Raw genomic sequence first — 24,104 nt, 5'->3', positions numbered from 1 at the left:
TCCAGTTCTGAAAATTGTCCCTGCTTGTAGCCTCATTTCTGAGAGCTTCTTGAGCTGAATTTCTTGGAGAGCGTGCAGGAATGTCACTTCAGGACCTTTCCATGGACTGGGAATTCTTTGTGTTCAGCCTGGCTGTGGTGCTGCAGGTATTCCCTACTAGCAGCTCTGTCCCCAGCAGCGGGTGGCCTTTGTCATTGAATCTGATGTAGTTCAAACCTGATCCTCTCTTTCCTGTTTTCCTATGGTTTGCAGTGCAGCCGTTGTCTGGCCAGGCAGAGCACAAGGATCCATTGAGGAAGCTGCTCGTTTGTGGGGGACTGAAGACTTGACAGGATGGGGCTTGGCTCCATGGCGATTCTGCAGAGCAAACCTGCCAGATATCTCAAAAGACAGATTTTGCTGTCAGACTCACTATCAGAAAGCATTTTCAAGGTCTATTTGGACTTGTGAAGATTTCACAAAGGCTTAAGTAATTTTAAATACTTAAAAGGTCTTTAGGGGAAAGAAGGGAGCAATGAAGAGAAGTTTTGGCAGTAATAAGGGAACTTGCTGGGTTACTTCATTCCTTTATGGCTTATAGTAAGGGAGAGGAAGTGTGGTCCATGGTAAATGACTAACACAAGTGTTTTTGATTTCCTGTACCCTTGTTCTGAGTTCACAATGGAGGGAAGAATGTCTAACTTTAGTGTAAAGAAGGTAATGTAAATTGATCCTTGAACAATGTAAAGAGTAAATGAGTTTCTTCTGTCATTAATTATCTGCTGTCCTTTTTCTGGTCTAACTAGGCAACAATGGCAGGTGAAGACTGTGTAAGAAAACGCCAGTCCGGCTCCACTTGCAAGCCCCCTGAGAATGAAGAAACACAGAGGAGACCTGAGAACGAGAGGTCATTTCAAAACACAAGCAATGGTGAGATTCTTTCACTTGGGATTAGTTGCATCTCTGGCACATGGTCTCCTCTAAAGTGTCCTTTCTAGCTCATGGCTCTTGCATCTTTGCTCTTTCGTTTCAGTTTCTCTTTTTGCTTGTAGAAAGGCTCCCAAAGTGGAGCTCTGTGTATGAGCTGCACTTCTCCAGCAGGTTTAGGTTACTTGGAGTGTTGTCCTGCACAGCTTTCCTTCAGGGGCTCTGTGCTGCAGTGCTTACATAGTTCTAGAGTAAAGAAAGTGATTAATTGTCACAGGAGAAATGTATTGATGAGGAGGAGAGGCTTTAACACTGTAAATGGTGCAAATGCATCTTGACAACAATTTTGAGTAACCCTGTAAACACTCTTTTTGGGGATGTCATCTTGCTTCCTTTACAAGCTTTAAGTATGGGGCTTCTGCAAGACTGAACAAAGTGTTAAACTGGTGTATCCATCCTGACAGACCGCTGCAGGTAGGGTGGCACAGAGAATGATTCTCTGCTCCTGTTAATGCCAGAACAGGTCCCTTCTATCCAGTCTCAACCGTGACTGCCATAAACTAGAACAATAAACAGTTGGGTTTCTATGCATTTATATTGTGGTCATCTTAAAAGTTATATGGCTTATAGTTGGCTCTGTGGAAGGGTCGCTGCTGCCCTTGGTTTGCAGGGACGGTTGCATGACAGTGTGAGCTGTTTAGCCCATGGATGCTGTGACTGTCTCAGACTCCTGGGTTATGCTGTACCACATTCCAGCCAGGTGATCAGGAGGTTAGCGATGAAATCGCAGCTTGTTTCCTTTCTCTTTGGGAGGTGGAACAAACAGAAAGCCCAATTAGTTTGTCACAATGTGCCATGTGAGTGCAGCTTTCAAAACTCTGGTGCCAGTGACGCAGTGAGATAATTCTTAGTGGTATGTGTCTGAATGTTGTCACTTCCAACTGAAACAGGAATTGGAACAAGTTTAAGTTTAGGACAAGTCAGATTTCTTCTTGCAAAAAATACAGTGGAGGGAAAGCCATCTCACAAACTGCTTGGAGAAATGGGATTTTAAGCTCTTGGTAGTACCAGTATTTTAATTGAATCAAATAGGACTGTTCCATTAATTCCATTTTCAGAAAACTGCAAGGAGTTAGTGGCTACTGGAAAACAGTTATGATGGGTTTAGAAGCAGACGTCTACCTTTTTATCTATGGAAACACCTTAACTGCTGTGCATGGATTTTGAGTTCTTGCAGGCTTGAGAATAAACAATAAATATAGCTCTGATAACTAGCACTTGATAGGTGGGTGTGCCTGCCTTTAAAAGCTTTTGATTTTATTACCTCTGAGATGTGCCATAATGTCACTGCAGGTGCGATACTGTGGGTGTGTAGCAAGTAAACATTATGGGGTAGATTTCTTCCAAGTTTACTGAGCTTTCATGTGTGTCTGTGTACCTTGGTGGGTTGGCCACCAAGCAAGCTGGGAAGGATCCTGGTTAGTTGAGATTAGGTGCCTCTTCCCTTCCAGCATTGCTGCCAATTTGGCCGAAGTGTCACAGAGACTTCAGTGTTACCAGTTTTTGCAGATTCTTTGCTCAGTACAGCAATGGGGACACCAGGGATGCCACAGGGAGGTAGGAGGTGAGTCTCCCTGACCACTTTATATGCATCACTCTGATCAGAGATTCTGCTGTACAGTGGAGTTTGATCAGCATCTCTGCAGCACAAAGGTTGAAGCTTTACAAGGTTCACGTATTCTAGATAGCAGCCTCTTCACAGAATCCAGTATGCTTGCGTAAGTAGCTGGAGCTTTCTGTGAAAGCACAGCTGAGTTGGAAGAATTTCTGGGAAGGAGTAGCCATGGACTTTTCTCTGTCTGTCTTTTGTCCTGGCCTTTCGCTTCTGAATAGCTGTTTCTAAGGCAGCGTGATTCCAATGATCTGAAGTGTCTGGCAACACCATCGTTATACTGTAGCATCTTAACAGTCACTGGGTGTTGTGCAGGGTTTTGAACAAGATGCGTGTTTATTGCGGTCAAGGGATTCTAGCCAGGTCAAGACAGTATCTTCTATTCAAGTAAATATGTTGTGTCTTTGTACCAATTATTTCTGTAGAAGATCTTAAACGATAATGTGATTTCCCACCCTTGATCCACCCCGATTAGCAAACACAATCTGCTTTTAACTTGAGAGTTAATGTGTCAAGGGCCAATTGACTTGTTTCCAGAAGTGTGTGAACTCTCTACAGAAATGTCTAGGCCGTTAATCCTTTCTTTATTAAACCTCAAATGCATTGGCTGATCTGAGCTTGACTAGAGGAATAATTTTAATCCATATATTTACTTTAGAGCTACATGAGGTCTGACTCTTCTTTTTATTTAGTTTAGGTTATTTTTTTTTCTTGCCTCACCACTGCTGCTGAAAACTGTCTCTGTTTTCTAACACTGAAAAGTTTGTACTTGGGTAACCCCAAATTTATGGTTAGTTGTAAATGTTCATAGCTTTGAGATTGCCAGGACAATTCTTCTGTCCCTTGATGTGTTTGTATCTTGTAATCATTCAGCCTGTAATTTCACTTTGACAGAGTAGCTGAACTTCAATCTCATTATCGCTTCTCCTTGAATTGGCTCCAGTGTTGTAATTAAACTACTAATTTGATCCTGGTGTAGAGTCAACAGGTGATCTAGGCAGCAATAAACTCCTGTCAAAAGACCGGCTTCCTTAATAATAGTCTTACATGTTTTCAGCTGAAGATACATAAATAAATACAAACTTGTTCTGCTTAATGAGATATTGATATCAGGCAGTAACAGTTGCAACCATGGGTGTAACAAATGGGATGGGCAGATCTTAAAAGACTAGAGAGGTCATGGCTCTTCAGTGTGTATCTGAATGCCTCTAAAACGCTGAGATTTGGCCATTCAGAACAGTAAACTGATGGTTGTGGAGTCTGCCCTTGTTTACTCTGGAATCAGAAGATGCTGCAAATCAGAAGTATCTGTGGAGACTGGTCTGCAAACAATGTGATGGATCTTTGTTTGGTGTGACTAAGCCTGTTTGGCAATGCTGTCCTCAGAAAGAGGTTATTATCTTCCAGTGAAGAGGTTACTATTGATCATTGGCCATGCAAAAGTTTATGAAGGTGCGTGAATCGTGTGTGCCTACTGATAGATGTAGGAGGAGGGAGCTCTAAATCAGGGAGCAATTTGGAAAGCTTTAGGGTTTGCTGTATGACTCACAGCAATTAGTCTTTATTGTAACACCAGGGTGTTTTTTGCGGATTAATGAATTTGGGATTAAGCTGCCTGAGATTCTGGAGTGTGTTTCAGGAAGATGGATCCAACAGAACTGTCTTGTCTGAGACGAGGTGGGTTTTGGTAGTTCTAGGCATGCTCGTGTTTTGGAGCCTGTGGGTTTGGTGAGGGCTGGGCAGTTTCTTATGGATGTGCTCAGGCTAGTGAAGAGACTCTTTGGGTCCCAAGTCTCTATAGAAATGACTTTTTACCTTAATTCTTTGCTCAGCTGCAGTGCAGAGACCTATGGGCTCTGCATTCTTTAAGCACATCAGCAGTCTCATCGTAACTTGCTTCTGTCTGCTGAGTTGCCAAATAAATTACCATAACTCAGAGTAAGGCTTATTAGTGTCAAATTATCAACATATGTTGTATTGTGGCAAATATGGAAGACTTCCCCTCTTTACATAAGCCTTGCACTAGGTTTGCTTTAACGTTGCTCTCCCTCAGATAACATGTTCAGTGTTTCTACAGGCAAAACCTTTGAATTGAGGTATCCAACAGTAACAGGAAATCCTTCTGCCTATGTTGTTTTAACCTCTTGAGTGGTAAGTTGTCTGACCAAGAAATAATAAAGGTAATATTTTTTAACTCTTCTAGGGAAGGGCAGTATTGGGTACAGTTTGTATCTGACTTTTTGTGTGGACCCTGAAGCTAAACAGATCCTGACATCATTATGGGAGAATGTTTCTAAACCATGCGTGGTGTGCTTGGCTATTCTGAGAAGTGATGTTTTGGGTTGGGGGTTTTTTAAGTACATGTGGCAATAAGCTGAAGTTGGTGTGTTTTTTTTTCTAGCTTTCCTGCAAAGAGGCATTTTTGTCTAGAATGCTGTGCTGGGATTTAGACAGCAGTAGTTTCTCTGAGTGCTTTTAACTGCTCAATAATGAAGTGATGGCTATGATGCAGGAACAGCGGGGTGGCGATGGCTTGGAGTGCCGGACTGCTGTTGAAGTCATTGTGGGCTGGAACTGTGACACTGCACACAAGCCACAGCTTTAATCAGATTACTTATTCCCACTTGTGCCCTTGGTGGTAATTGCAGACTGTAGTGGTTAAATTAAGCGAATGCTTCTTAACACCATTAATTTTTCAGAGCTTGCTTAGTAGCTGGCTGGTGTCTTAGGTAGAAGCTGTTTTTGTTGGATCCCAAGCTGTAACAGTCAGAGGTCATATGAGTGGGATGCTTCTCTGGTCATCTCCAATGTCACCTCCTTGTAACCATGTACAAGAGTAGGTTGACAAATGGACAATGAGATCCTTTGAGATAAGTAGTTTGTGAATCTTCTGTGAAACAAGTTGTTGAAGTTTTCAATAGTAAGAAGCTTTCTCAATCTTCAAGTGATCTTTTATTAGCCTGGTTTCCAATGGAAACAAAGCTTACATTTAAATTGCTCTGTTTTTTCTTTATGACTTTTGAGCCTGCTTTGAGTTTGGGCTGTGTGGAGGTGTCCCATCCTACAGGGATCTGTTTCTACAAGCCCAAGGCAATAAAGATCTTATCCAATGACCTTGCTGATGGGAGGGGAACACAAGGCATGGAGTTAAAACTTCTCCCTATGAGTAGAGCTCTTTCAAAGCAAACCATGCTTCAGTCTCCTGTGAAATTTGCTAATGTTTCATACTAGTCTTCAAATAAGATTTTCTTCCTTATGACTTTAAATACGTTTCCTGTTTTAAATGGGAAGATGTGCTTGCTTGTCTTCGTTCCATTTTTGTAAGGATGTTGCAATGCCAAAGTGATACAGAGGGTTCCAGTTTTTCTTTTCAGTGTCAAAGGCAAATGAAGATTTGGACTTGTTAGTACTGCAGCATTACTTTTAGACTCAAAATCATATGATTCCCTTCTCAAATGACCTCATAGGACATAAGTAGCAGCTTGCACAACAGAAGCTGAATGATTCAAGAAGATGATGAGTTGCGTGTTCTCTGGTGTCTGCCTTGTGACACTGCTTGAGTTTCTGGGGCGATGCAACACAGCAGAATGAGTTGTTGTTTTGGTGGGTTTTCTTCTACAGGAGATTCTTTGGTCTGGAAAAGAAGCTACAAGCTTACAGGTGGCTGTACTTTGGTTTATGAGATGTGTATACTGAAGATATGGAGATCTTGATTTTGAAGCCTTTTAAAAGATTCTGTGTTTCTCATCTAGTCTGTGCGTGCACACTGGTGTGTGGGTGGATAAAGTGATAGGAGGGACACCACATACAATTTAGCAATTGCAATGTCAGCAGGTCAGAGACTGGCCTCGTTTCCCATGCAACCATTAAAGCTGTACATTAGGTGTCTGTAAAACTATATCCATCTTTAAGGCCTTGCAAGTCGAAAAGAGGGTTTTATTTCTAAAGTGAGCTGCTCCTGAGTAGTTAATAATAACAACTAAGGCTTGAAATGTGAGATCTGGCAAGAAATATATGGCCAAAGAAGTGGCTATTTACTTTTAGTTTGGCTCACAAAGAAAATAGTGAAATCCCTTAAGTCTCATGTGCCCTGTCCTCTTTGGTGATATTGCATGGCTTCAAGCAAACTTGATAGTCTTGAAGACTGCCAGCCTGATAAGAGACACAAATTCTTCCCTTTCTACAGCAAAAGGTTGGTTGTGCTTTGGGCTCAAAAGCTCTGTCTGGTCTGCTTGCTAGCAGGTGAGCACAAGGTGGTTCTTTAGTAGTACTGGGGTGAGTGGTCTATTAATACAATTGTGGTGTGGCACAGTGAAGGAGTAGAGCCATTGAGATGATATGAGTGGGATATAGTTCTGCTGCTTGTGGAACAACTTAACTATTATTATTATTATTATTTATTAGAAGAGAGGTGGGGGGAATCCATTTGAGACCAGCAAAGCACAGAGGCTGAGGTGGACAAGGTACTCTCTAGTGGTATCTTGTACTTTTCTCTTGAGTTATTTTCCAAACTGCTGCTATTTGACAGCGGTAACAGCATAATGAGCTTAAATGCTGAGGGGTTTTCTTTGTCTTGTAGGTGAGATGCTTAGCAACCAGGAATTCTATTTTTGTAAAAATGGATCTTTGCAGGCAGCTGAAAATTCATGGTGTTAAGCAATTTCGTTGTTTGTTGTTACATTACATGGCTGCTAAATGATAGCCTGTTGTTGCTGGTCTGTTTGTAAGTCTACAGCTTATGTAGCAATTGTTATAGACAAAAAAAAAGTCTTCCTGCTTGATGGGGGTGGGCACAGAGAAATAATGCTGACAACTGAGTATAGTTTCATTGCAGATGGAGTTTCACCTTTCATTTAACTCTTCTCCAGTATTGGAATTGAAATAATCTCTGAAGCAGGTGTATCTAAGCTTCTTAGAAGTGGCTGATCCTAAGAGCACTTTCAGACTAATGTGTGCATCACAGAAGCACTTGCTTCTATTTAAAATGACACGCTGTGTATCCTGCGTGCATGGGCTGCGCACGTACGAGGAGGACCAGACCAGGAGGCTGCGTGATGAACTGTGATATTGCTGCAAATCTGTCTCCTCGTCACACAGCAGCGCAGCACTGACACCTCTGCTGCAAATCTGTGAGCTCATGCTTCACTGGAAGTGTTAGTAGAGAATCAGCTCAGTATCCACTTTTTCTGGAAGCTGTAGTGTTGTCTTAGGTACTGAACATCAAAGTTGTAACGCTAACCATGTTAGTGTGTAAGGTACTGTTGTAGCTGTAATTGCAAAAGGGCATGTACAAGGCAAGGTTTGTTGCCCTCTTTTCACCCTGGCTGGTATTTTAGGGGGTGGATATTGCTGCTCTAATATTGCTTTTCCTTCATGTGCAAGACTCTCTGTTTTAAGTAACTTTATCTTCTGTGTTGTTTGTTCCTATTGGAGAAGTAAAACACCAGCTGGATTGCTAGCACTGTGCAACCACTGCAGGCAAACCTTGTCTTAAAACCCAACTGGCCTGAAGTGTCTGATCCACTTGATGTAATAGAGGCATCTCAGATGTGTGCAGTGCTTTATGCAAAAGAAGGGTGATATTTGAGGCTTTATATATGAGCCCATACTGAGGAATACAGTCAGACTGATGTCTAACACTTCTCCTGGGGGATGAAAGGAGTAGGGGTAGCCAGGTTTGAACACAGAATAACTTTCTGACTTGTGATTTAGCCAGTTTTCAGAGCTGGTAACTGTATTTTACAGATAGTTGTGACTTGCCTGCCTTGTCTATTGGCAGTGTAGAAACCTCCAGACAAACTAATCTTACGTCTAGTTTGCTGTGCATAAGATAAAGCTCTGATAAAAGACCAATGTGCTTGAATATGACCTTTTAAAGGTTGTTCTAATGGTTGCTTCAAGGCTGAATATGTTTAGGGACCTTGGGGAGATTCACAGAATTGCTGATGAAAAATAAAGCTTTTTAAAATCCAGCATGTTATCAGCTGTTGGCTGTTTTATAGTGCTGTAATCCTAAATGGCTGTTTAAACTACTTGGTTGTTGCTTATGAATTTCCTCCAGCTTAGTTTTGAATTTACTGGGACCTTATTAGAATTAAGAAGCACTGATGAAAAATCAGTGACTGAGCTACTGTATGTTGTGCTGTGTTTTTAGACATCTGACTCACATCACTGAAAATGCAAGGGTTTAATATTAATATTTGCTTTCCTTCCTTAGGCCGGGTTGATGTTGACCATGCGATAACACGGAAAATGCAGCTAATAGCAGAAGCTGAGGTAAATATAATGTAATGCTTGCTTATGGGGAGGAGCGGGATTATTGACCCTGAATGTCTTTTGGAGAATCACTAGTCCTGAAACACAAATATCCCCCTTCAGTCATAGCTCGGGTGTCACTTTTATACAACCCTCTTTCTTTCCTCCTCTCTTCTGACTTTGCACGGGAGGTAGTGTTGTGAAATGCGGTTCTGTCCTACTTGACCCCAATCGGTTGAAGTCCAAAGATAAGAATAAACTTTGAGGTCTGTAAATAATATGGAACTTCCCTCACCACTAATGTTTGGCAGTATGATTATCATCTAGGCTCTTTAAAATGCTCTGTGTCCTGTTAGCCATTAAATAAAGGGTAGTGTGTAGCCTGTATCCCACTAGTCCTGTTGCCCTGGCTCTGGAGATGACCTTCCTGAGCCTTGGTCCCACTTTTTTTGTCAGTGAGTAATATCCCCAAAGAAAATAGCACTGGGTGTTTCTAACATAATCTGCATTTTTGTGAACTGCCATTGTCTTAGCTTATGTCAAGGTGATTTATGCCCAAATTAAATGAAGTTAGCTAACAGTGAACTCTTGTTAACCATTGTTTTTTAGCATGCATGTTCCTCGGGGCAAATCGTCCTGTACTTTTGCTTCGTTTTGTTGCAGAGATTTCCATGGTAAAGATGAAGTAATCTAATTGTGCCACTCTTATGTGAATATTAGGGTTAGGAGACTTTATAAGATAGAGAGAAATATCTTGCATCTTTAAAATGTTTTCCTGTTTAAAAGTATTTTTTTCTACCCATGTAAGTGGTGTGTAATTTATAACAGCTGTAACTAAAGTGTATTTAAATGTCTTCTGCAAGGGGTGTGCTGCTTTTTGTGCAGACACTCCTAAAATTCAGTGCGTTAGAGGCGTAGTCAGCTCTGAATTTTATTTCATATGTTGCCTTCTCTGAATGATTCTTACTGAGGACATGATAGAGCAAGCCTCTTATCCTTTCTCTGCAGGCAAAACAACCACTGCAAATCACTGTGTTGGCAACAGATGGTTGCAAGAGAAAGCTTTGATTGTTAAACACATGTAGCTTTGTAAGTTCTGGGTTCCAGGGAACACTAACTGGTTGTAGAGGACAACTTGATCTTGGATTTGCTTTCTTCAGGAATGTCTCTTGTTTCTACTCTTTTTCTGGCCACCAGCTTTGAAAGACGCTAGTTTGTAGACAAGCTAATTTCTTATCCACAAAGAGAATTGACGAAAACCAGCAATGGCACTTTAATTACTGAATTTTCTCTAAAAGCAGGGGTAGTTGAAGTTTTAAACACTGAGTTAAACAGCTTGCAAATTTGTAGCTCTCTTAAGGCAAATTAAACAATGGTAGCTACAAGGCTAGGTAAAAACCTCCATCTACTGCAAAATTCCTGAGAATTCTGGAGTGCCCGGCCCTTTTGTTGTGTGAACCACTGCACAAAGGTTTGGATTGCAGTTCACCTTTCAGGTGATCAGTGTCTGAGGTCTAGACAGGTGCTTGACTTCTGGAAAGTGCTGGTCCCTGACAGCTCCCACTGGTTTAAATGGGCTTTGTAGGTGTTATTCATGCATAGGATGCCTTCAGGCATCTGCAGTCCAGTCTGAAAATCTAGTCCTTTGTTCATTCTAAACTGAGTTGTGAATGGTGTGTTCTGTCACTTGATCAGAGCTGGATGTTGTCATGTTTCAGTGACTGATATTACTACATCTGTTAGAATGAGTAAAATGCTGGGGAGTTCTTGCAGCTTTTTCTTTGTAAGTGAGCCAGGGGTTACTTCCCTCAACTTTCTCTGACTTCTCGTCCAGCTTCTGCTTTTTATGGCATAGCATTGTTTTTTTTGTACTTGCCCCCCTTTTGTAATGATCTGATTCTTTTGTTGGAAACTTAATGGTGACAGCTGAGTGGATCTGCCCAGTTCCTTCTTCCAGACTTCAAGCACACTTGAGGGAGCTCTTGGTTGCGTGTTCTCCATCAGGGAAGCGATGGATCTGTGTGTCCGTACCCTGTCACATTGAAGGCTGGTAGGAGGTGCATTCTCTTACATTTAATTTCTTTGGTGACTAAGAGGAATGCACTTTGCTGATTGACCACCAAACAGTTACTCTGGCAATTGCTCAAGTTGCTTGCCCTTTGAATGGTAGTAGTAAGAGGTGATAAGACAGCATGATATGTTGTGCAGCTTCGTTGTACAGTTACAAGTACTGTCGGGTATATGCTCTGGTTGTATTTAATCTAATGAGAACTCAAGACCTGCTCTTCCAACCAAACACATGCAGATGTTGGTGTCAGCCATGGAGGGTTAGATTAAGAGAAGACAATCTCAGCAGAGCACTAACTCACAGGAAGAGATGGTTTAAGGAAATAATTTCTGTTAAACTCTTGCTGAAAGGAGATTCGGCTGAAAAAATGGGAGAGGCTTTAAAAAAAAAGACAGGGTTTTGTTAGGAATTAACAGTGCTTTGTTTGACATGGCAATTTGAGCACTGCAAGAAGAGCAGGAATTTCTGTTTGACTTTTTTGGCAGGGTTGTGTGCACGCATGCTGTAAAAGCAGGCTGTGCCAGAGAGCACCGGTGTCATCTGTTACGCCTCTTGTTCCAAAGTACTCAAGGTTTTGGGTTGTTTTTGTTAGTGATTTTTGTTTATTTTGTGGGTTTTGTTCGTTTGTTTTTCCCCTCCTGTTTTTAAAGGAACAAATCCACATCTCTTGCAGAGACAATTGTCTTCTCTGCCTCCCAGAAAAGCAGTAACCAGCTCCTAAGAGCTTCTGTTTCATTAAGCACTGGTGAATCTTGTTTATTCTATACTGACAGCTGGGGAAAATGTTTTTATTAAGTTAAATATTAATCTGCTCCTTCTCCTAAGGCAGCTTCTGATTCAAGAGATCTCTGCATCTGACCACCATGAAACAGGAGGAGTGTAGAATTCTGATAAATCTTGACTTCAGGGTCTTCTGGTTTTATGTGGTCTCACTTCAGATTTATCTTGTATTTCCTTCCAGAGAGTTAAACTTGCGTACTTGGCTATTGTTACATTAGAATTTTGTACGAATATGTCATCTATTAATATATTTTGTTAGCCTACAAGTTTTACTTCTAGAGAGGGCTTTTTAGCTTAGTTTTTTTTGGTGATCTACAACATAAAATCAATCTAAGTGTGCCTAGAAAAAGAAGGATGTATCATGGATGACAAGGCTATTTCCATCAGTGGAAACAGACTCCTTAAAACATAACTGTGGAAAGAGGTCTGTGTAAGAGGCAAACATATCAGCACTCCAGCTTAGAGCTGACAGACCCTGTTTTAGTTATCTGGTTTTTTTCTTAGACCTTGTGCCTCTTCCTTTTTAGCAAAAACAATGCTGCCACAACTTTCTCTAACATAATATTTAGGCACTGAAACAGAAATGCCTACTGACAAATGAGCTCAAGTGTCACAAATGCCCTTTTAAGGTAGTGTCATTTTTGTGCACAACCTCCAGGCTCTTTCTTTCCCTCCTTGAAAACTGATTTATTGGTTTTGTTACTTTTTTGCCTTAAGGATTAGAAAGTAGGTGGCAGCTGGGAATTCTGGAGGTGATCAGGGTAACGTGTTTCTTATGCAGCTGGTTAGTAGGAGGATTAGATGAAATAATATGTAGTTATCACGTGGGAAGACTTGGACCTTGAATCTGGTGGCAAACTTGAAAAATCCTATCTTCTGAAGTTCCAGAGATCTTAGGAGCTTTAGATTCCCAAAGTTCTCACTGAAATATAGTGAATGCATGTTGCTTTAGTGGGGGAATTAATTTGGCTTGCTTTTTTCTAGTCATGAGAATAACACAGCACTGTGCCAAACTTGGGATCATCTGTGCATGTAAAGAGTAAGAGAATTTGCACCTCAACCAAAAATATTCAATGCTCAGTGTAGCGCTTTCTGCAGAAATACAATAACTTTGAGTGTTTTATCATTTAAGTTTCCTCTAAATGCATCTAGTTTTAAAAACTCTGCCTGGGCTGTGGCAAAGGAGGTCTTTGAAGGTTCATGTGATGAGACTGAATAGCAGATCCATCCATACTGCAGACAGGAAAACAGAGAATTAATTACACATTCTACAGGCAAGACAAAAGGGATATGAAAACATCTTAGATTTTACAGTCTGCTTTATGAAGATGAATTCTAACCCTTGTCTGGATAACTTACTGTTGGGATGGTTAAGTAATCTTTTCCTTTCTACGAAAGAAATTCTCTTATCAGGTGAAGCAAGCAGTCTTTGACCAGGGTGGCCTGTGCTTTATCCACCTCTAATTATCTCCTTTTTTATTTCCATGCTATCAGTGCATTTTTCTGAAAAGGTGGCAGAGAGGGGGACGATCACCTACTATTTTTCATGTACCCATAGAAGTCAAGATTTCTGGTAAACCAGATGCTTCAGAAATCGCCTTTCTCTATTAGGATGAGAGAAGAAAAACATGAATAGGCTAAAAATCTTGCAACATTACCACAGCTCTGCTTAGAATTGAGAAATGTTTTCTCAGTTTCTCAAAAGTTTAGCTCAACCTTCTTGGCACCGTAAAATATGTGAAATAACCTGCTGCTCCAGACATATAGATACAAAAAGCAGTATGTTTACTTTTTTCCTCTGTGTTGGTTCTGATAAAGAAGATAAGCGTTATTCAAAGTCATCTGGCCTGAGGTGTGTGAACAGGCCAGAATAAGCCCCTGATCTTGTCCAAGTTGGCTCCAGCTGTTGGCAGATGGTACAAGAGTGTTTTCCTGATGCCTTGCTCCAGGATAAAGAGGAATATGAATATTTTTATATAACTGTATCTGGTGAGTTTAAAAACAAGCAAATAATTTTTTCTTCTCTGTCAGCAATTGAAGCCAGTTTTCATGAAGGAAGTGGACAGTCACTTCACAGAGTTTGTGAACAGTTTGGTGGCAAAATCAGCATTCCTGGACTCCTCATCTCCAGCTTCCCTCTTCCCAGCTTCTTGCTCAGAGAAGGAACTGCACAGAGCCAAGTAAGTCAGTTTTAAGCTGTTCCTATAACAAGGTTATGTTTCCTGGAAGCTTTATTTCCTTTCTTGTCTGAAATATTATCTTCTCTGCAGGACCTTGAGGGCCCCTCCAGAACATGGGAAGATCTTTACTGCCAGGAGATCCCTTTTGGAGTGAGTAAGCTCACATTTTCCATTAAATTGACTGATAATACCCTTGAGAGCAAACTAAATAGCCTTTGCTTTGAGATACTCTCCCCACTGCCATCTGTGGTCTTATGTTCAAACCCATGTGGACTAATCTGTTTAAGCTTTTCTGTCTCTTCATAAAACATCTCTACTACAGCTTTCAGGCTTCCCCAAATGTAAACCTTAATTACAGTCCTCTCTGTACCACTGAGATAGTGGCTAATTTTCCTTTCTCTGACAATAAACTGAGGAAGTGTCTGTACGGACTGGCACCCAAATTGTACATTAACTTCAGTCTCTTTAATTGGGATGGCATTGATGTCATCTTACCTCACTGTGAAACACTCTGAAAGGGAACATATGGGAGGTGTGATGTGATATGCTGTGTGAATGGCCTGATAGCATTTTAATCTCTCCCTTAGTGAGCTATTTGAAGTGAGTCACATCAGGACGATCTACCACATGTTCATCGCTCTTCTCATTGTCTTCATCCTCAGCACGCTTTTAGTAGACTTCATTGATGAAGGAAGGTAAGAAGAAAGACAGGGACCGGGGCTGGGAAATGCTCTTTTCCAAAGTACCAGCAGTACACGAAACTACAGGATGGTGCAAAAAAAGGCAAAAATCTTTTCTTAGGGTCTTGTTGGAACGGGGGTTTTCAACTTGACTTACTTAAAATATATACTGGATTTCTTGTTGAGGGGATATGGTCATTTCAAATCAGATAGCTGGATTTTATTAAAATCTTGCAGATTGGTGTATTCTGTGCAAATTATGGCTAGCACAGTCTAGCCTAACATAGCAAGGCTGGCAAAAGGGAGGGCTCATCACTGAATGTGGGCTATTTTAGTTGAATAATAAAATGGTAGCTTTCAGCTCCTTGTGCTGCCTGAAGGAGGACTGTGGTTAGAAAAACTTTAAATACTTCAGCAGCCCTTCCTCTGTTCAAAAATGACAGTTCTGGAACACTGTACTTGTGCTTAAATAAAAATAGAACTTTTTGTTGGGAAAAGTCTCAAGGATATTGGCACAGCCTCTGTTAAGATTGTGCTTTGCAGGTAGCCGGTTGTGAATGAGATTGAGAGACTGCTTTCCTCACACTTGCTTGTTGCTTTAAATAGTATCTTTTTGGCAAGCTGTATGCCATGTACGCAAGTAGGATTATGAGTCTATCTTGCTGCTTATCTAATCTTCGGTGTACAAAACTAGAGCTATATTTTGATTACAATCATTGTCCCTCTTGTGAAAGTGTAAGAACAGGCCTGTGCACTATTGAATGTTGTGTAGCTGATCCTAACTTAATAGTACGTATTTACCTGTAATCTCAACTAATAGAGCTGGATCCTCTGGTTACTTTAAAAGTAATTAAAATAAGATCATTGCTGTGTCCTCAGCTAGATCTGATAACTTGGATCCAGTTTGCAATTGAACCTCCCCATGAGAGTAAATAAATGGTGTTGGTGTACTCTGTACTACCTTCCTCTCTGACCCTAATTTAGAAGCAGTGCTTATGCATAGGAGTAAGCTCTGGTGACTTTGATTGCCAGTAAGCCTGAGCATCCTTTTGTTTATGTCTTTACATTTGAAGCTTCATTAATGAACTAAAGAACCTGTTGTGTACCAGTTGGACATATTTGGACTGACCATCTAATGGTCCTAAGCCTTTTTGGGCGAGTTCTAAACTGAATGCATGTGGAATGCCTACAGATTTCACAAAGCAGAATTGAATTATGTTTGAGCGCTAGATCTTAAACTACCTTGTGTCTGTAGAGGTGGGGAGAAAGCCACTTTAGGTGTTAAAATCCTGGGAAGAACTGATTCTTGATAGTGATGGTGTCCTGGGAGTGTTCCCCAAAAGCTCTTTTGGACCCTGGCTGAGCAGTGGATGGTTTAGTCACATGCTTGTTCTTAGCAGGGATGAGTTTGAGCATGCTCTTAAAGCACATGCTGATCTTAAAGATGTGCTTAAGCCCTGTGGGATTTGAAGGTAAGCTGTGCCTTGACAGCATTGATGGCATGAGTCCTTTATCTCTTATTTTCTGATGTGCTTGTGGGTGGTTGCTTTTAAACCTGCCACAGATAGCCCTCTGTTTCCGAACTGAAAATTGCTACAGTCACCTCTGTCTAGACTGGAATGATGACCTGGAAGCTGTGTGTTTTGTAGCTGCTTAGTGAAACAGTAGTATTTCCAATGAAACAATGGACACTGAATATTGTAACTTTCTTTGTGCCTTCTAGGCTGGTCCTAGGATTTGATCTCTTGGTCTTTGTTTTTGGAAAGTTCCCAGTCGTCTTCTGTACTTGGCTGTGCATGTTCAGTGCCACAGTGATCATTCCATACAACCTCTTTGTCTGGTGGGCCCAAGGCTATTGCAGTTCCTCCCACCGCAGAGTCCGCTCTTTATTCTACGGGATGTTGTTCACACTCTTCCAAACAGCTGGGCTTGGATTTGGACCAACCTACATTGCTGTATCATACGCCCTGCCTCCAGCTTCCCGTTTTATTGTAATACTGGAACAGGTAGGTCCCTACCCAGTATCTTTGGATATATTGAATCTTGTTTTCAAAATGGAAAGGGTCCTTTTTTGTAAGGAGTCAACTGTTGCTTTTATTCATTAAATTAAGCCTGGGCTGTGAATGGAGTTTATCTTTGACTTGAAGACAGACTTAACATGCAGCAAGTCTAATGAAAAAAAAGTAGATAGTAAACTTTTTCTTGACCTGGAAACCACTTCTATTATTTACCCTGTATTTAAGATTTTGCTGTGGGTTTTTTTCTGAACATACTTCAAGGCTGAAATTCCATTTATATCTAGTTGTCTTGTGGATGCTAAATGCTTAAAACCGATTTGAAGAGCCTGTTGTGCCATAGCTCACAAGGAAGCTGTAACATTCCTCTTAAAAAAACAAAAAAAAACCCAAAAATAAAACAAACCAAACAAAAGTCACCCACAGTGGTCCCTGTTTCCCTTTCTGTTCTCAAGAAGCAACTGTCTCTGTTCTGTAGTCAGAACTTTATTGAAAGTGGAGTTTTCTTTTCTGAGGGAATGGGGGAAGATAGCAAGAGTGTGGAGGACTGGTCAGATCTCTCATTAAAACAAGGATAGTCAGAGATGAGTGCAGGCTTGAAGAATTAACTTTGAACTAAACCCTCCTTTTGGTCCTTCCATGGCTACTTATATATGCAGCATCTAAGGTCATGGAGTCAGTTTTAAGACTTTGAAGCACACTGGCCTATTAAAATGGATAGGGGGTTTTTTGCTTCAATTTTAAGTTAATGTTAACTGGTTAGTGACTTACTGGTGTGAGTTGGAGTCCTTGTGTATGCTGTGGTCTTAACAGTGTAAATGAGAAACATTTTGACTTGGAGTCATGATTGTTACTGCATGTTTCACCTTGCAGTGTTGTACATTCATGTCAGTTACATTGGCTTGTGGGCAGAAGAAGCAGCTCTTCCCTTGTAAAATGGATAAATTGGAGAGAAATCAAGATATTGAAGGTGTTGCCTTAAAATGCTTGATCCCACTCTTCATCAGAAAGCTGAGAAAGTACAAATATTAAACTGATACTCTCTTGGTATTGCAGGTGCGTCTCGTTATGAAGGCTCATTCATTTGTGCGGGAGAATGTACCCAGAGTGCTATCTTCTGTAAAGGACAAATCCAGTGAGTAACTTGCCATAGTGTTTTTATTTGGCAGCAGTGCATAACCAGCTCTTGGTTTTGCTCTATTGTTTTGAGTTGGAGAGATAGGATTTGAGTACATGACTTTGAATGGGCAGGTCATGAGGCTCTAGACAGACCTGCATCATAATTTCAGCCTGAACCTTTTCATTCTGTATTAAGGAATGAGCTAGACTGTTGTTCAGATCCAAGTCATTTCTGCACCTTAAATCTTGCTTCAACAAGACTCCTTATTTCTGCTTTTAGGAGAAAAAATGTAGAAGTTGCCTGCGCAACCCCCAGTTCAGTGCTCTGATTGATATGACAGCAGTTGTAGAAGCACACAAGTTCTTTCAGCAAGTTCAGAGCTGAACATGAACCCACATGTTCATACAGGTCTTGGAGCTTCATATTCCCTAGGATGAAAGGAGACGTGATATCAGGGTGTTAGCACTGCTCTGCCTGTTAGTCACCCTCACTTGCTAACTGTGCTTCACAGGGACAGCTCCATATTATATGTCTAGTTTGCTTTAGTCTGTTGCAAATCTCAGACCTTTAGTTCCAGACTGAGGATTTTTGAGGTGGTAAGGGTTCTGTGTTGTGAAAGGGTTCTGGGGAAACTAAACTGTCAGTAAGCAGAAAGATTATAAAGTGTCCTTTTTTTTATCTCCCCCTCCTCTCCCAGGTACAGTACCTATTCCCAGAATTTCTCAATACCTGTACTTCCTCTTTGCTCCCACTCTCATCTACAGAGACAACTATCCCAGGTAATGTGAGCAACACCAACAGAACATTAGAACAGCCTAAAAACTGAAACCAACATCAAGCATCCCTGAATGCCATATGTTCAATTTATTAGAGCTTTCTTATAGATGTGGTTAAGTCAGTAACCTGGCAAGGGCAGGACTTGGCCATGAAAACTCACTCTAATGCTAAAGGTATCTTGACTTTACAGTTCTGGTTTTATTTGTTTAAGTAGTATTAATACACTTGAAGTGAACAAATTGAGAACTTGCTGCTGAACATCTAGTTCCTGCAGTAGGGTTGTGTGTTGTTTTGTGTGGTGCTAATGAGCAGCCCTGCCTCTGGAGTTTGAGGAGATAGGTTGAAGCCTTCAAAACTGGGAACTGTGCAGACTTTTCTGTACTTTGCTGGGTTGCACTTTGACAGTGTCAAGTCAGCAGTCCTTTACGTGACTATTGGGCAGATCACCACCTACGTAATGGCTTATTGCTGCTCTCAAGACACTGCCATTTATGGAATTGCTATAGTTGTCCTGATGAAAGCTGAAGAACCAGCAGTTTGGGCAGACATCTCTTGCTGGATGTCAATGTCAGGAGATTAAGAACACTGAAATTCATAAAACAGGGTTGTTTTTTTTTTTCAGAGTACAGTTCAGTAAAATCAATAATTGAAGAGAGGTTTTTGCTGCTTTGAGGCCCTATTTATATATGATATCATGTTCTTTTTTTCCTAGGAATCCTGTGATAAGATGGGGCTATGTAGCTACCAAGTTTGCACAGGTGAGTAGTGCAGCTTTCTGAAGAATGTGCTTTCAGAGATCACCAGAACTGTTGATAAACAGTTATCCCTTTGGCACTAAGTCACTGTTTACCTGGTGTGAGCTTACTAGAAAATAATACCTTTTAGTTACATTTACTTTGGCATTGGCATAAATCCTTTGTTTCATAACTTCTGAGTTGTTAGAACTATGAGAAACAGCTTCTCTAGTAAAAAAGACAAGTTGATTTTGCTGCTGGCTATCAATGTGGTACAGAGATGGCTGTCACTTTCTGCCTGGACCCTTTGGGAAGTTTATTAGCAGCAATGTAAAATAAATTATTTTGGCTTGTGCTAACAGCTACAGTTCCTCTCCTAGAGCTGTCAAGTGATGATGTGTTAATTGTGTGTTTCTCTTATTGAATCAGACTTGTTTTTGTTCCAGGTGCTTGGTTCCCTTTTCTATGCTTACTACATCTTTGTGAGACTCTGCATTCCTCAGTTTCTCAACAGTGGTCAAGAAACCTTCAATCTTCGTGGGTTGGTCCTCCGCATCTTCAATTCCATTCTGCCAGGTAAGACTCAGATTTATGAGTGATTATATCTTTATGGAAGAGGAGGTAGGGAAGGAAAGTGCTTCATACGAGATACATTCACGACAGGCAAAGATCTGCAAAGGAGGTCTCTTGGGCAGACTTCAGTGTTATGGTATTAAACTTTGGACTCAGCAGCACAAAATAAAAGCTGGGGTTTGAATATAATGGTCTTCAAAGCCAAGTTCTAGGCTCTATAGCAACCTTGCTGTTGCCCTCTGGGGTAAGCATGATGTGACCATGAGCCACATCTGGAATATTGTGTCCAGTTCTGGGCCCCTCAGTTCCAGAAGGACAGGGAACTGCTGGAGAGAGTCCAGTGCAGGGCAATGAAGATAGAGTGGAGCATCTCCCATATGAGGAAAGGCTGAGGGAGCTGGGGCTCTTTAGCTTGGAGAAGAAGAGACTGAGGGGTGACCTCATTAATGTTTACAGATATATAAAGGGTTAGTGTCAGGAGGATGGAGCCAGGCTCTTCTCAGTGACAACCAATGGTAGGACAAGGGGTAATGGGTTCAAACTGGAACACAAGAGGTTCCACTTTGAGAAGAAACTTCTTCTCAGTGGGGGTGACAGACACTGGCCCAGGCTGCCCAGGGAGGTTGTGGAGTCTCCTACTCTGCAGACATTCAAACCCACCTGGACACCTTCCTGTGTAACCTCATCTGGGTGTTCCTGCTCCGGCGGGAGGATTGGACTGGATGAGCTTTTGAGGTCCCTTCCAATCCCTGACCTTCTGTGATTCTGTCATTCTGTGGTGTGATGAGAAACTGAAATGCCTTTGTGTAAGTGGTACAAAGCTCATTTATATCAGTGCCTGTAAGAACAGTCTTGACTGCATTCCATGTTCTTGATTATTGCTGAGAGAAAACACTGCAAAAACTGTCTGAATCTACCTTGTTTCTAGGTGTGCTGATTCTCTTCCTGGTTTTCTTTGCATTCCTTCATTGTTGGCTTAATGCGTTTGCTGAGATGCTGCGCTTTGCAGATAGGATGTTCTACAAGGTAAGAAGCAGCAGTTCTAGTTTCTAAAGCAAGCTTTCTAAGGCTTCTAAAATTCATTTTTCTAATGAAAAGAGGAGGAAACTGAAGATTGTTTTACAAAACAAAGCATCAACAGAGTTTTGCTTGTTTATGCTGTTTATGGCTTAAGTTTGTTGCTGTGCTGTAGAACAGATCCGATTTCTACTTGGCAGTCTGAATTGTTTTTAAGGTGCACAAACAGAACCAGCCGCCAGACCTACCCAACAGCTCCTTTAGCACTCTTTTTATTTGTATCTCATCTGAGCCACTGCAGTTTGGAGTAAAACCAAACTTTGTTAGACGGAGTAGAATGTTGAGAGAGCAATGGAATGCATTATTTCATTGTGCAACTTAATATATTAGCTTGGTATTATCCTGATTAATATTTTTCAACTTGTTATCCCAGAAAAGACCTGTAGAATGTTTTATGCTTCATTAGATTTGTATTTTTTCAACTGTGCTTTCAGGACTGGTGGAACTCCACTTCCTATGCAAACTACTACCGAACCTGGAACGTGGTAGTACATGACTGGCTGTATTACTATGCCTACAGGGACTTCCTTTGGGTGAGTAACAAGCAGATGTGTTCCTTTTGTTAGCTGTATGCTCAACCACCAAGCAAGACAGTACATTTGTCAAGGTTCAGCATCACTGTCCATTGAGAAACACAAAAATGTCTTGCCTCAGCTGTTGTGGGTAGCTGCGGTGCTTTTTAGAGATCCGTTGCTCATTTCCAAGTCCTTACTGTTTGCAAAATGGGTTTCTGGGATGTAGGAGTGTAAGGATTGAGTCAACCCTCTGAACTCATGTTGCACTATTTTCCTGAGCTACGGTAGATATTTCATGAGTGGGCTCAACCTGAGTACTTACACTGGAGAGCAGAATTATGCCTGAAGAAAAACACCTAAAATCTGAGATACTCTGTAAAGCACTTAGCATTTCATGTATGCCTCTTGTTTGGAGCAGGCGCTTCTTAGCTCAGGTTTAAAATAAAAAGTTGAAACAAACAAACTGAAAACAGAATATCTTATAATACTTGGTATTCTTCTCTTTTCCAGTTTTTTGGTAAGAAGTTCAAAGCAGCAGCTATGCTGTCTGTCTTCACAGTATCAGCTGCTGTGCACGAGTATGTTCTGAGCATCTGCTTTGGCTTCTTCTACCCAGTTCTTTTTTGCCTGTTTATGTGCTTTGGAAGTAAGTTCCTGGGAGAGCATATGTGAGTGGGTTGTGAGTTTTGTGGCTTTTGTTTGGTTATTTTAAACAAGCATACTTTGCTCTTCTGATGCCAGTTATCCTTTAGGCACACGGAACTGTTTCTTGTCCAGGAGTTGGAATTGTGCGTCCAAACTTTGTGAATGGATTTTTGCAGCCAAGCGGCTCAATAGATATATGCATACACACAGTGGGTTTGCAAGCTTGGAACTTAAATGAGCAAGATACAAATGTGGAGGAACAGAGAAACTGCTGTTCATGTGGCACTGTATATATTTTAATAGCACTCCTTCCTCCTTGTCAAGCCTTAGTTGAATCACTGCATGTCAGCAAGCTGGAGGTTTTCCTCTTTAAAGTCATGATGTAAAACCAGTATGACTTTGCTGTTGCAGGGAGGAAAAGAGCCCATTTAGTAGATAAAGGTCTTGCATTTAGTTTTGAGTTTTGAGCTAAAACGAGTTAGAGGGCTCTAATAAACTCTAGGCCATCTCTGCCAGCATGTCTTGGTCACCAGCATGACACAATGATATTGATCCCCAGAGACATACAGCTAGGCCAGCTTGTTGGAAAACTTAGTGGAAGTGTCAGAATCAACTCATAGTATTTACTCTGCTGCCAAGCATAATCAGATTTTCTTCCACTATACTGACATCATGGAGCAGCTTTGTTGCTTCAGAGATGAAGTGAAAGATTCAGTGAAATCACTTGGTCTTTGATTATGTAATCCCAAGTTTGTTTCTGAATGGTACTTTTTGTTTCACCTCTTCCCAGTGGTCTTCAACTTCATCCTTAACGACCGTCGAAAAGGGCCCATCTGGAACGTGATCATGTGGACATCCCTTTTCCTGGGCCAAGGTGTCATCATTTGTCTCTACAGCCAGGAGTGGTACGCCCGCTGCCACTGCCCTGTGGAAAACGTGAGTGACTGACCTTTCCCTTGGGATAACTGGCCTTGAGAGTGACTTGTCCTTTCTTGCTGCAGGGACAGGGCAGAAGTTAAATGGCACAAGCCTTTCTGGCAGTGTGCTCCATCAGTTCAGTAGGAGTTATTTAGTCTAGAAACTATAGACAGTCTACGAAAGCTTAAGAAAAATGCTTTCGTTAGTGCTCTTTCTATGCTGAGTGTGTTTCACTACTTGAAACCGAGGGTGTTTCCCACATTCTGAGGACCCAAGCCACTACATGAGAGTATACAAGGCCATTCAGGATGTTTAAATGGAACTGCAGCATTTGGCTAATGAGGTCAAGAGAAGCTTTTCTAGGAGGCCCACAAAAAATGAGCCTATTGTGCCTCTCCCAGGCTAGAGTGGGTGGCAGTGAGAATGGTTGCCTATAAATGGTCAGTTTGGGGTTTTGTTGGTGTTACTTTCTCTGACTTACAACTTAATTTCTTGGTACCAGATTCTGTTCTACATAAAACTTCTTGCTGTCCTAGCTGGTATCAGTTTTAACCAAAGGTGTATCCTCAGACAAACTCTATTTTAAGTTTGATTTTTCCCCAGTTAAGATTTTGCCATCATAAATGACTGGCTTCTTGACACAATATGCCACTAGATGCAGCATTTACCTGGTGTATCAGAACTGGGGTGAGGTGGGTGGCAGGCAAATAGCTTGTGGCTGCAGCTACGTTTCCACACGCTGTTTAGTGAGGATAAGAATAGTGTTGCAGGATGTGAAAATGCTGTTTGATCTTTGCTGTTAGGGAAGTTTGAGTTCAGACCACACCCCAGCTGGAAAGATTTTCCTGTGACTAACTTGCTGCCTCTCCATCTTTTGCAGCCCACGTTCCTGTACTACTTAAAACCACGTTCATGGTCCTGTCCTATGAAGATGTAGAAATGGTACACTCGGGCTGTGTCATCACAGAATATCAGAGTTGTCCTCCAAGTATTTGTACCAATGACCTAACTCACTATGGACTTTTTCTAAAGGAAGTTGTGCCTCCTGATTATTGGGGAGAAACTGTAATTTTTACTGAGGCAAACCAGTTGACCTGGGTTGCAACAGGCTTCATAGACAGCATGTGCTACATGCTGTCCCACTTTGAGCCATTTCCATGCCAGTTAAACATTGAGCTGAAGGTGGAGT

At 41.3% G+C, this 24,104-nt stretch overlaps 1 protein-coding gene across 1 annotated transcript; it reads left to right on the top strand.

Annotated features, from left to right (window-relative positions):
• Positions 1–791: 791 nt before the first annotated feature.
• SOAT1 (sterol O-acyltransferase 1) lies at positions 792–23,852 on the top strand (the record flags this gene model as incomplete). Its single annotated transcript, XM_080348962.1, has 15 exons — positions 792–909; positions 8,796–8,854; positions 13,713–13,861; positions 13,952–14,011; positions 14,449–14,556; positions 16,265–16,547; positions 17,613–17,691; positions 18,374–18,455; positions 19,166–19,211; positions 19,634–19,763; positions 20,689–20,786; positions 21,272–21,370; positions 21,863–21,998; positions 22,788–22,933; positions 23,796–23,852. 15 exons carry the CDS (start codon positions 792–794, stop codon positions 23,850–23,852), a joined length of 1,650 nt encoding a protein of 549 aa, XP_080205088.1.
• Between the last annotated feature and the right edge of the window lie 252 nt (positions 23,853–24,104).

The sequence above is a fragment of the Nesoenas mayeri genome (genome assembly GCF_963082525.1).
Source record: "Nesoenas mayeri genome assembly, chromosome: 8".
NCBI lineage: Eukaryota > Metazoa > Chordata > Aves > Columbiformes > Columbidae > Nesoenas > Nesoenas mayeri.
Note: the sequence above shows the minus strand (reverse complement) of the source record. Positions and strands in the feature narration are given on the sequence as shown.